General features: G+C 40.4%; 1 protein-coding gene across 8 annotated transcripts in view; it reads left to right on the top strand.

Moving 5' to 3' along the window:
- Klhl32 (kelch like family member 32) overlaps positions 1-13,091 on the top strand; it is a 225,317-nt gene that overhangs the window by 105,556 nt on the left and 106,670 nt on the right. For all 8 annotated transcript variants that reach the window (XR_003836500.1, XR_003836499.1, XM_021160284.2 and 5 more), the window contains one exon: positions 4,752-4,859. Coding sequence is in view for 5 of the 8 variants with exons in the window: in XM_021160284.2 (XP_021015943.1) it covers positions 4,752-4,859 (108 nt within the window). In the remaining 3 variants the exon portion in view is untranslated. Of the gene's footprint in view, positions 1-4,751; positions 4,860-13,091 lie in introns of those variants that run through there.

Here is a 13,091-nt window from a genome sequence, read left to right as displayed (position 1 = left end):
CACTAGCAAGGTTTTGCTGAAAAGACTCAGATATAGCTGTCTCTTGTGAGACTATGCCAGGGCCTAGCAAACATAGAAATGGATGCTCACAGTCAGCTACTGGATGTATCACAGGGCCCCCAGTGGAGGAGCTAGAGAAAGTACCCAAGGAGCTAAAGGGATCTGCAACCCTATAGGTGGAACAACAATATGAACTAACCAGTACCCCTCAGAGCTCGTGTCTCTAGCTGCATATGTGTCAGAAGATGGCCTAGTCGGCCATCAGTGGAAAGAGAGGCCCCTTGGTTATGCAAACTTTATATGCCTCAGTACAGGGTAACACCAGGGCCAAGAAGTGGGAGTGGGTGGGGGGAGTGTGGGGGAATTTTGGGATAGCATTGGAAATGTAAATGAAATAAATACTTAATTAAAAAAAAAGAGTGGGTTATTGAAGACTCCCAGAATCCCAGAATGAGGGTCAATATGTGATTTAAGCTGTGTCTTTTACAAAATTGGGTATGCTTGTGCTTGGAATATAGATATTAAGAATTGAAATGTCTTCTTGGTGGATTTTTTTGATTGATGAGTATGTAGTTCCTTTCTTGTCTTTTCTCCTTAGTTTTAGCTTGAAGTCTATTTTGTCTGATATTAATATGAATACACCAACTTGCTTCTTAAATCTATTAGCTTGTAATATTTTTCCATTCTTTTACCCTGAGGTGATATCTGTTTTTGAAGTTTAGGAGTGCTTCCTGGATGCAGATGAAAGATGGATCCTGTTTTCACATCCATTTTGTTTATGTCTTTTTCTTGGGAACTTGAGGTCGCTGATGGTGAAAGTTATCAATGAGCAGTGTTCGTTGTTGATTCCTGTTTTGTCATTGCTAAGTATTGGTGTGTGTGTGCGTGTGTGTGTGTGTGTGTGTGTGTGTGTGTGTGAGAGAGAGAGAGAGAGAGAGAGAGAGAGAGAGAGAGAGAGAGAGAGAGTTCTTTCCCTTTTCCTTTCTTGGGTGTAGTAAAACTCTTTATGTTGGAGTTTTCCTTCTAGTACCTTCTGTAGGACTGGGTTTATAGGTATGTTTGCTTAAATTTAGTTTTATCATGGAATGTCTTATTTTTTGATCCATGGTGACTGAATGTTTTGGTAGGTGTAGCACTCTGTATGAGTATTTGTGCTCTTTAGAGATGGCAGCACACTTGTCTATGCCATTCTGGCTTTTATCTTCTCAATTGAGAAGCCAGGTTTTACTCTAGTCAATCTGCTTCTATACATTACTTGGTCTTTTTCCCTTGTAGATTTTAATACCATTTCATTGTTTTGTACATTTAGTGTTTTATTTATTATATTCCAAGGGGACTTTTTTTCTGGTACAGTCTATTTGGTGTTTTGTGTGCCTCTTGAACCTTGATTTTGAGCTAGGAATTTAACATTTTCTTTTAATATTTGAGTTAGGATTTAACATTTTCCTTGATCGAGATGTCCATGTCTTATATCATGTCTTCAATTCCCTGATATTCTCTGTTCCAGCTTCTGTGATCTGCTGATGAAGCTTGCCTCTGAGGTTCTTGTTTAAGTTGCTAAATTTTTCACTTCTAGATTTCTATCAGTTTGGATTTTCTTTGATTTTATTTCTACTTTCATTGATTTATTTCTACTGTCTTGCATGATTTTATTGGTTTCTTCCACAGTTTATAGTTTTATAGATTTTTGTAAGACATTTATTAATGTTCTCTTTAATGAGCTCTGTTATTTTCATAAAGGCTGCTTCCTGGTCTTTGTCTTGTGCTTCAGCTATGTTGCAGTACTCAAGGCCTGCTGTGGTGTATGTTTCTAGGCTCTAGCAGAAACATTTTATCCTGACTGTCGTGGATCATGCTTTTAAGCTTAACTCTAGGCATCTGGGTGTGGAAAAACTGTAATTCTAGGTGCTGATCTATGGCCTCGTGTTTTGTTGGATGTTTCATTCTTTCGTTTCTGTTTTCTCTCTGGTTCTTAGAAAAAGGGTGGTGGCTATGTGTTGTAGGGTAGGAAAATTATTCTGGAGTCCTGATAGGTATGTCTACCAGGGGTTCTGGGTGAAATGTGTTTCTAGGTGTTAGAAGCTGACATTAGAAATGGGAATTTGCTAGGTTGCAGGGGGATGAGTATGCTCAGGGTAGTGTTCCACCAGGAACTGCTTAGTCCCCTGGGAATGGAGATAGAGAGTGAGCAGAGGCACAGCAGGTTGCCTGCTATAGGGCTTGAAATGAGACTCATGGATTTGACTTGAAGGAATGAAAGATGATGTGAAGTTCTGCAGTCAGCTCACCTCCTTTTGTGGCTAAAATGGCCCATGTGTTCCCAGAGGAAGCCTGTTGGAGTTGGGAGGCTGAGATAAAGCAATGACTCAAGGGAAGGAAGTTTGCAGGGGATGATCTATGTGAGCCACTCAGAAGTGGGGGTGAGAAGGAAGGCTGCCACTGCTGGTCTGAAACTGAGCTGGGGATAAGACTGTAGGATTGGTTTTGGAAACAGAGAGGTAGAGACCTACCTCTACATCTACATCTAGCCTCCTGTTTCCCTGGACAGAGCAGCCTGAGGCTTCCTAGAGTTGGAAGCTGGGATAATGCAATAAGTTCAGTGAGGGAAGTTAGGACAGAGGATCTGTGTGGTCCACTTAGAGATGGGGGAGAGAAGTAGGGGAGGCCTCAGCAGGTTGTCTGCTGTAGGGGTAGGGATGAGACTGGAGTGTTGTATTTGGAGGAGCTAAGGGAGGGGGTGAAGATCAGAGGCAGTATGTTCTCTTAACCATAAGCTATCCTTCCACCACCACCCCACAAGACAGATTCTATTTTAGTCCCATTCTTCAATGGAGAAAGCTGGCTGAGATGCTAAGTGTTTGCCCACTCATGCTGACGTGTCCATACTCAGGTTGTGCATCTGCCCTTGCTCTTCCACCTTGAGAGAGATGTGATGTCACATAATTAGGTCCCATTTCAACTTTATTGAAATGGTATGGACATACACATATATTTCAAGGGAACAAGATGAAGTATTCATATACTTCCATATTTTGGAGTAGTCATAATCAAGCCAATTGGCTGTTTATCGTTTCCTATAGTTATTGCTATTCTCTTTCCATCTCTCTTCTTACCATTCTCTCTCTATCCCAGTCTTTTCTTCTCTCTCCCTCACTTCCCCCTTCTCTCTCCCCTTTGAGTGACTCCATTTAAAATTCTGGTAAATCTTAGTGATAGATCATTGTTAGCGGTAGAAACATTGCTGTATATCAGATATCTCTAGAATGTTGTTTTCTTGGGTAAGTGAAACTTTTTATTCTTTGAGGCCTATTTTCTCCTTATCTGAGCCCTTGGCAACACCTTTCCTTTTGTTGTTTTGTTTTGTTTTGTTTTGCTTTGCTTTGTTTTGTTTTTCGAGACAGGGTTTCTCTGTGTAGCCCTGGCTGTCCTGGAACTCAATCTGTAGACCAGGCTGGCCTTGAACTCAGAAATCCGCCTGCCTCTGCCTCCTGAGTGCTGGGATTAAAGGCGTGTCCCACCAACGCCCGGCCAACACCTTTCCTTTTTGTTGTCTGTCTTTGGTTTATTTGAGATTTCCTCCTATTTAATGGCTGAGTATTTTCCCTTAGCATGGATGCAGGTACATATCTATTCTCATTTTTGGTTGTGAGCCTAGCCTTTTTAATGGCTGAGCCATCTCTCCAGCCCTCTTTATCCATTTTTTAGGTTATTTCTATACCTTGGCTTTTATGAATAATCTTGTGGTGGGCGTGGTATGCTGATTTCCCTTTGGGGTATAGATCTTATTTTATTTATATGTAAATTAGTCCTCCTCCATTATCTAAAAGGACCATATTCAAAGAACTGGAGTCAGATGCCTGAAATTGTATATAATGCTAAATCCTACATATTCTTTTATTTCTCTTATATAAGCAAGCTATGAAAAGTTTGATCTATAAGTTAGGTATAGTAAGAGCTAAACAACAGTACCTCATGCTAAAAGTACAACAATATAATAAAAATAATGTGCCTTGGCCCCTCTCAATGTATTTTATTGTATAGAAGTCATCTTTCTCATCATGTATGAGATGCTATAGCTCCTTGAATAATGTGATAGAGTGAAGCTATTGATAGAGAGGTTACAACCTGCATTAGGCTGGTCTGTGATTCCATGCCAATTGATGTACTAACTAAATGGCTCCTCAGTCACTAAAGGGTATCTTTACCCTTTAGTAAGCATTACATGGATACAGTGGAGAAGGGATGCACACTGGAGATGTCATCATGCTATCGTGCATGGGGTGTGGTTCATTTTTGGTATTTTACATTTAAGTTGTCAAACTGTGTTTGACTGTCGGTAACTAAACCAGTACAAAGCAAGGATTATTCGCTGTGAAAAGAGACACAAGATTATAAAGACAAAGATGTCAGAAGAGACTTGACTCTCCACATCCATTGGGCAGAATGTTCAGTATGGCTGCACCTCATGTGATGTTTTCATTCCAGATAAAGAAATGAGTTCAGTGAGCCTGAACATTATTGGCTGATGAGTGTGCTGAGAGAGTGTGTGTGTGTTTACTATAACTGTCTAGCTATCAGATGGGTGCAGAGACTTATGCAAATGAAGGTTTTTAGAAGTGTTTCAGAAACCAAAATTACATTTCTACTGAAAAGCTCTCTTTTTTTTCCTGGTTCCTCTAGGACATTGTCTTTCTCTCTTGCTTTTTAGATCCCATAATTCAATCTTTCCCTTTTTACTTTCCTCATTTCAGGCAATGTTCAGTCTTTGTATGGTGGAAAGTGGAGCCGATGAAGTAAATTTACGTGGTGTGACCAGCCTGGGCTTAAAGCAGGCTCTGGAGTTCGCATATACAGGACAGGTACGGTGCCAAAGGAGATACAAACAGCTTTGCTTGTTAACTGCGCTCAGTCAATGGTACTTGTCTTCAGTGGATATGATTTAGTTTCTATACCCTATGCTCATTTTAATATTTAAAAAATTCACATCTGCCTGGTTTTATAACTGACATAATGGACAGGTGAGTAAAGTCATTTGATTTCTAGTGTTATCTAGAAACATAGCATTTTAATCCAAACTCTGTGGTTGTGAAGATTGTTTTTTCATGATTCAAAGTACTGTCATAAGGAAAAGAGGTGCAGTTAGTTGAATTCTAGTTATCACTTAAGCTCAGTGACCCAGTTATGGCTTTATTGCCTAAAAATCAAGAGTAAAACAGGGCAAGAGCTATAGCCCAGTGGTAGAGTGAACAAGACTCACAGCCACAAATAACAAAATCAAAATTCTTAGTTAGGGTTATTATTGGTGTGATGAAACACTGTGACTAAAAGCAGGTTAGAGAGGAAAATGTTTACACCATAGTTCTTCATAGGAGGCAATCAGTCCAGGAACTCAAATAGGGCAGGAATCCAAAGGCAGGAGCTGATGCAAAGGCCATGGACGAATGCTGCTTACTGGATTATTGTCCATGACTTACTCAGCCAACTTTCTTATAGGACTCAGAGCTAGCTCAGTAGTGGCCCCACTCACAATAGGCTGAGGCCCTCCTCCATCAATCACTAATTAAGAAAATGTCCTATATGCTCACTTGTCTACAGTCTGATCTTATAAACCCATTTTTAAAATTATAGTTCTCTCCTCTTAGATGATGGTACTTGCGTTAAGCCAACATTAAATTAGTGAGCAGAATTGGTCTCTTATCCACGTGACACACACTATTTAGCTGGTCTGCTGGGGCTGAAGAGTCCTTTCACTTTTAGTTTATCCCCAAGATCCCATATTGATAAATATCACAATACAAAACATTACAAACTTAAAGCTCCTACAGTATTTACAAATTCAAACATTTTAAAAATTCACTATCTTTAAAATATCCAGTCTCTTTTAAAGGGCAAAGTCTCTCAAAAATCCAGTTTCTAAATCTCCAAAATGTATTTTAATACTTCCAAGTTTCATTTTGTAAAAGCAATAATAAATACTTTCTTACTTCAAGAGGGAAGGACCAGGGTACAGTCGCAGTCTAAACAAAGCACAACATAAGTCCAACAGTAGAAATCTCAGTGTCAAATTTTTGGGTTCCTCCAAAGGGATTGCTACAGTGTGTACAACTTGTCTAGTCAGCTTAGGCCAGCTTGGTTCCATGGTGGCTGTTGTCCTTGGATGCTCCTTCATGGTACTGGTGTCTCAAGTATTCTGGGATCTTCTGCTGCAACTGGGCTGTACTTTTGACCAGTAGCCTCTCCTGGACTCTTTTTTTGAAACTCCAGCCCTGACACATAGTGACATGTCTCAACTGCTCTCCATGATTGCTCCATGGCTTAAAAACCAGTACACCTGAGTGACTCTTAGAATAGCAAGTTATTCAACATACAGCCTTCGCTGCCTCCAGAATTCAGCTTCCATGTGCTGACTATGAGGAAATATTTCCCAAAAGACTACACATCAAAGATGCTGGTCTCTTCTTAATCACAGTGGACTCTTCAGCCCCAGCAGACCAGCATCCATTATCCTTACAAAGCAAAGGTTTTACTTTACTGGTTGTGGTATTTTGTCAGTTACAACTGATTCTTCAGCTGCAGCTGACTAGATACTACAGACTCTTAACACAGATGGCCCAGTACAATGTTTGTTTTCCTCTGAAACTTCACAAGTCAGGCTTCCAATGTCTGCATTTCTCTCAGTACTCTTATCTTCCAATCTCCCACAGTGTAGCTTACCAAGCTCTCAATACTCAATGGCTTTTTTCAGCCCAAAGTTCCAAAGTCCCTCTACAGACCACCTAAAAGTCACATGTTCAGGTCTGTCACAGCAGTATCCCACTCCTGGTACCAATTTCTGTATTAGTTAGATTGCTATGATGAAACACCATGACCCAAAGTAAATTGTGGAGGAAATGGTTTATTTTTCTCACTCTTCCATATAACTGTTCATCATAGAAAGCAGTCAGGCCAGGAATTAAAATGGGGCAGTAACTTGGAGGCAGGAGCTAATGTGGAGGACTGCTGCTTACTGGATTTCTCTCCACACATTTCTCATCCTACTTTCTTATAAAACTCAGGACCACAACCCATGGGTTGGAACCACTTACAATAGGCTAGGCCCACTTACATCAAACACTAAGTAATAAAATTCCCTACAGGCTTGCCCACAGCCTGATCTTATATGGACATTTTCTCGGTTGAGGTTCCTCCTCTCAGATGACTATAGCTTGTGTCAGGTTGACCTCTAAAACTAGGCAGCACAACAGTATTAAAGTCTTAAGATTTGAGGGTTATGGTAGAAGCAGAAAACTCACACAGAAGAATGGGCATGGTCACCAGGGACCACCAGCACAGCATTTCACAGAGAAGATGCTATTGAGATATTGAAGAATCTGAGGTTTACCTTTCCTCTGAATTTTCTTTAGATGATTATTGGAAGGTATGATATTCAGGACTAGAGAGATGGTTCAATGGTTCAGAGCTCTGGGTGATCATCTAGAGAACCCAGGTTTAATTCCCACTACCCACATGGCACCTCACAAGCATCTGTAATTCTAGTCCTAGGGGATACAATACCTTCTTCTGACCTCTGTGGGCATCAGGCATACAAGAGGTGCACAGACAGGCATGCAGGCAAAACGCTTATACACATGAAACAGTTTTTAAATTTTACTATTGTTTAGTCTTTTTCTTGATCCAGTACAGTTTGAGATGTATGCCTTAGAATAATTAGGAAAAATATGGCATTTAGATCTAAAATAGAAGAAGCAAAAACACCATATATAAAGTAAAACAAACAAAGGCAAACAAGGATGGTGGATGCAGATTCAAGATTAGCCTAGTCAAATTTTATGCCATAGGTAACTAAGATAGGCAGCTATTATACAAAGCTATCACACATTTTTGTAGTACAGTTTGTAAATAATATATTTTATGCTTTTTGGTTCACATTCATAAATTAATACATTAATTCTAAATTATTTCATGTGTATAGTTCTCTCTTGATATCTAAATTGTTGTTATATCTACATTGTCTCTCTTCATGGAAGGAAATTGAAGCTTAGGGTCATGTGGCAGGGTCACAGTCCCTGAAGAGAGACCAGAAGGCTATTGATCAGGGTGCAACCTCAGTTATAGTGAATATAGTGGAGCCTGCCTTTTGTGTGTGCTATGGATGCAGAGCCAGAGTAGGGTGGCTGTTCAAGCTTCTTGGAGCTCAGAAGATAGGGATGGTCAGGGTGTGTTTAAGACTTTTCTTGGACACTGAGCTACACTACTGCTGTTTGGTTTTGCTTTCCTCTGACTGTTACTGTGCTCTGCTTTTTCTCATTTAGAAGTAAGTATGTAAGTAATTTTTTTAGTTTATAGGAGCCCATAGCCAAGACACTGTGGAGTTTTAAAGAGATGGATATTTTGAGAGACTGAAATTTTAAAGTAGGATTGGTAAAGTTGTACTCTGTTTTATATTGTCATATTAACATGAGATCAAAGGGAGAAACAAAGAAAAAGGTCTTGGATTAACAGTGATGAGCATTTGTATTGAGTGGGCAAGGGATCAATTGTACTGATTAATTTTTGTCAACTTGGGAAGAAAGAATCTTAATTGGCAAATACCTCCTTCAAATTGTTCTTTTGGGACATTTTCTTGATTAGTGTGGGAAGGCTTAGTGCACTAGGGTGGTGCCCCCTCTGAGCAGGTGGTTCAGGGTGGTGTAGAGCATAGGCTGAGCAAACCATGGAGAGCAAGAAAACCAGTAAGCATCATTTCTTCATAGTTTGTGCTTCTGTTCCTACCTCCAGCTTCCTTCCTTGAGTTCCTGCCTTGACTTCCCTCAATGATGGACTGTAAACTTTAAGATAAAATAAATCCTTTCCACTGCAACTTGCTTTTGGTCATGGTGTTTGCCACAGTAATAGAAAGCATATTTGTAGCAAATATAGTGACATTTAAAAAAAAAAAAAAGGAAAATAACACAAGGCCTCAAGTCTATTATGGTCTTGTGTTTATTCTTTTTGGAGACCAGAGGCCAACTCTGGAGAGTAGTCACAGTGAGATATTGCAGCTAGGGCACACAGCATCAACTTGGCTGTTCAGACTGTGTCATGATAGCATCTGTCTCTCAGAACACTGAAGGAGCAAGGGCACAGTGCTGGCTGGGTACTTTATGCGTTCTCTTTGACCTAATTTGTAAAACAGCCTTGAGGAATGTGGTGGCCTCTCTTGAAAAGCAGCAAGATCTGCTGGGCAACAGCTTGGATGTCAGGTGGAGACAGGAGAATCTCTGGATTTCTAAGAAAACTTGGTCTATACAGTAAACTCCAGGACAGCAGGACTAGAGAGAGCCTGTCTCAGAAAACCAAACCAAACCAGACCAAAGAGGTTCAATGGACTGACTAAAATCATTCCCCTATGTATTTTGACCTAGTTGTTGATATTTCCTAATTCCAGGTTTGTTTTCCTTTTCTGAATGCCATCAAGAAAGAGATATACCATGTTTGTTAACATCTTCTCTAAGGAGGCACAGAAGTACTTAGAGAGGCTTTAAAACAACTCCATTTGGGTTACAAGGGGTGGGGGTCCCTCTCATGTCAGTATCATTTAAGTTTTTATTCTTGTTCCCTCTGTGTCATTGCTCTGCTACAAACTGGTCGACGAGCCAGCATTTCTTATAGCATCCAAGGAACTTTGACTTCTTAAACCTTACAATGACTATGTAGTCAGGTTTGGTGACACATACCTTTAATCTTAGTACCCCAAAGGCAGAGGCAGGTGGATATCTGTGAATTCGAGGTTAGCCTGTTCTACATTGCAAATTCCAGGTCACTCAAGGTTACATAGTGAAACTCTGTGTCAGAAAAAATGACCTTGTAATAAATTTGCCTTGAGTCTGGGATACAGATGATGGCAAACCAATGTGTTATAGTGTATCTGAGAAACGTCCAAAGATGACTTCCCATGCCATGGAGTTGAAATTAGAGTCGAGCATAGAAGAATCTGGCATGTGGTAGTATCAATGAAAGCATGGCTTTTTAGTTTCTTCATTGGGACTGATCATCATGGACTTTCAAGTGATGGTTTTTAACCATATATAAATATATATAGTGTGTATCATACATAAAGTGCATGCATAGCTGTGTAGGAACACACACACACACTGCGTGCTGACAGTTGATCATAAGTTTAGCCGGTTGTAGTAAGCATAGTATAAAATGAAGGTATTTTAAGTGTCTGACAATTGCCGCTGTCTTGGAGTACAGTGTGGGAGTGATGAATGAATACTGCTAAGTGCAACAGTGTGTGTGTTCCTCCTACACACCGTTCTGAGTACTGCCTTCTCAGAATCATCCCACAGATTTCATCCAGGAAGTGTTGAAAAGTCAAAATTTCCCCCAATGCTAATAGTTCTTCAGAACACGTATGCACTCTTCCTATGCCTTCACAAACACATGGCTCACATGCATAGACTTGTCTTGGCACTCATTGGCAAGTGTTCTTCCTCTGTCAACACACTGCTCACAGATTGCTTGAGCAAGGCTCAGGATGCACTGCAGTCCTTTTGGTGTCCTTGCACAGTCACAAACAGCTGCTGGGAGTGCAGCAGAGAAGAGCCACAGGGTGGAAGTAACTGGCCCTGCTCTGAAAATGGTCACAGGAATGATCTGCCTTAGAAGGAGGAAGAATGAACCTAAGAAAACAGTAGCTTTTACTTCTCCTGGGGAGCAAGAAGATGGTTCCTGGTTTTTTTGGCCTCCTTCATCTTACTTTCTCATAGTGCAGACCAGTCTGGAATAGAAGAGACATGAGAAAGACAAGACTGACTCAGGGGATATGGTACCTCCTTCCCATATAGAAAAGTGCTCACTCACAGAAACAGGCAGATATTGTTTTCAGATAAACAGACAAAATCATCCATCTAGCTAGTGAAGAACATGTAACACCAAAGCTAGTTTATGAAGGAAAGAATTCTGGGAAGTAAGACAGCTAACCCAATGTCTCTAGAATAACCTCTAGGAACTGAGTAGCTTAGTGCCAGCAGGTAAGCAAGTAGAATTCAGGGCCATAGGTTTCCTATTGAGCGTTCTGGCTAACAGGGTGTGGCAAGTAATGTCATGGATATGCTGTGTGCAGGGTGACAGACTATTTTCTATTTTCATTTCCAGAGAGCTCTGTTTCCGGCTGCATCACCTGTAACCTGAGAGAGAAGCTCTAAAAGCCAGAAGTAGAAAGAGAAGCAATGTACCAAACAATGAGACCTGTAGCCTTCTTTAAGCCAGTCTGTTTCCTAAATATTGCTAGCTTTGTCCACTAGGAGCCAGTTATTATACAACTCAAGAAGAAAAGTGTTGGCAACATCTTGCTCTCTTCAGTGGCCATGAACTCTGGCCCTGGATTCATGCGTTCAGGAAAGAATGTGTCTTTAGCGACACACATCCTAATTGCCTTGCTCTGATTCCAAGATCTTGCTTTAGTGTCATATGCAGTAGGAAATATTTTTGTAACTCTTCCCATGTGTAAGCCTTTTAGAAATTAAAAAAAAAAGTGATATTCTCACAAATGAAGAATAGTATTATAGAACAGCAATCATACACAACTACCCACACAAGTGAGAGTTGAAAAATCAAAGGAAATTCTCCCTTGGTTTTCATGTTCTTACATATTGAGGGATTTTTTTTCTGAATGTTATTAGTTCACATGAGTGTGTGTGTGTGTGTGTGTGTGTGTGTGAGAGAGAGAGAGAGAGAGAGAGAGAGAGAGAGAGAGAGAGAGAGAGTATGAGTGTGGCCTTACTCAAATATTTTCAAGATATTGATGACAGTTCCTGCCCTCTAGTCATTTCTAAACACTACCATAGATGGCATACTGAACAGGAAGCGTGTTGGGAGGTGCATATGTGTAGCACTTTATTTTGACTGAATCTATATTTATTCTCCACAACAGAATACTTTTCTCTAGAGGCCTGAGCATCCAACCAGGCAGCGAAGTGACAGCAATCTTAATTGGAACTGCTTTCCCTTGGATGGTTCCTTCAGGGGTAAATGTGTCACTTTGTATGGAAAAAGTCTCCATCAGATTTCCTTATGCGCCTGCCCTGCCTGTAGCACATAAAACAATTCTAGAAGAAAATTTGCCAAGAGTGCCTGTTGGGATCAGCATTAAGATTATTTAATAGTTGTTTTAGTATTTTAATTTCAAAACCCTGTATTCCTCTGACAACACCTGTAGAAGCCTGCAGGGTGGAAGGCCTGTAAGTCTTTTCAGCTGTGTCTCAGGATCTGCAGGGTGCAGTCTGAAATCCACATTCGAAAGGAGCAAGGCACCCATGGAAGGAGCTACAGAGACAGAGTTTGGAGCTGAGAATAAAGGATGGACCACCTAGAGGCTGCCATATCCAGGGATCCATCCAATAATCAGCCTCCAAATGCTGAGACCATTGCATACACTAGCAAGATTTTGCTGAAAGGACCCTGATATAGCTGTCTCTTGTGAGTCTATGCTGGGGCCTAGCAAACACAGAAGTGGATGCTCACAGTCAGCTATTGGATGGATCACAAGGCCCCCAATTGAGGAGCTGGAGGAAGTACCCAAGGAGCTGGGGGGACCTGCAACCCTATAGGTGGAACAACAATATGAACTAACCAGTACCCCCCCAGAGCTCGTGTGTGTGTGTGTGTGTGTGTGTGTGTGTATATGTATATATATACATAAATATATATTCAGCAATATTGCGTTACCATTAAGTTTTGGAGGACTAAGAGTTATATTGATAATAGTAATGTTTAGAAAAATCTGTGGAACTTCATTGGCCAAATTTTCAAAAAGAAATATGCCATTCCTAGTACTGGGTATTTTGTTTGATAACATTTGATATTTAATTGCGTATTACCTTCCTACATTATATGGTAACTCCCTTCAATGCATGCATACATGCATGTGTGTGTGTGTGTGTGTGTGTTTGTATGTGTGTTTTAGGAAGTTTGGTAGTAGTAGGTAGATAGTAGAAGGTTTCCATATGCATAAAACACACATGTTAATTAATTGAATAGAACTGAAGACCTGGACACAAGTCCACACATCTACAAACACCAGATTTTTATTTTCTTTTTTTTTTTTT

The sequence above is a fragment of the Mus caroli genome, chromosome 4, assembly GCF_900094665.2.
Source record: "Mus caroli chromosome 4, CAROLI_EIJ_v1.1, whole genome shotgun sequence".
In the NCBI taxonomy this organism is placed as follows: domain Eukaryota; kingdom Metazoa; phylum Chordata; class Mammalia; order Rodentia; family Muridae; genus Mus; species Mus caroli.
The sequence above is the reverse complement of the archived record's forward strand: the minus strand, read 5'-3'. Positions and strand labels throughout refer to the sequence as shown.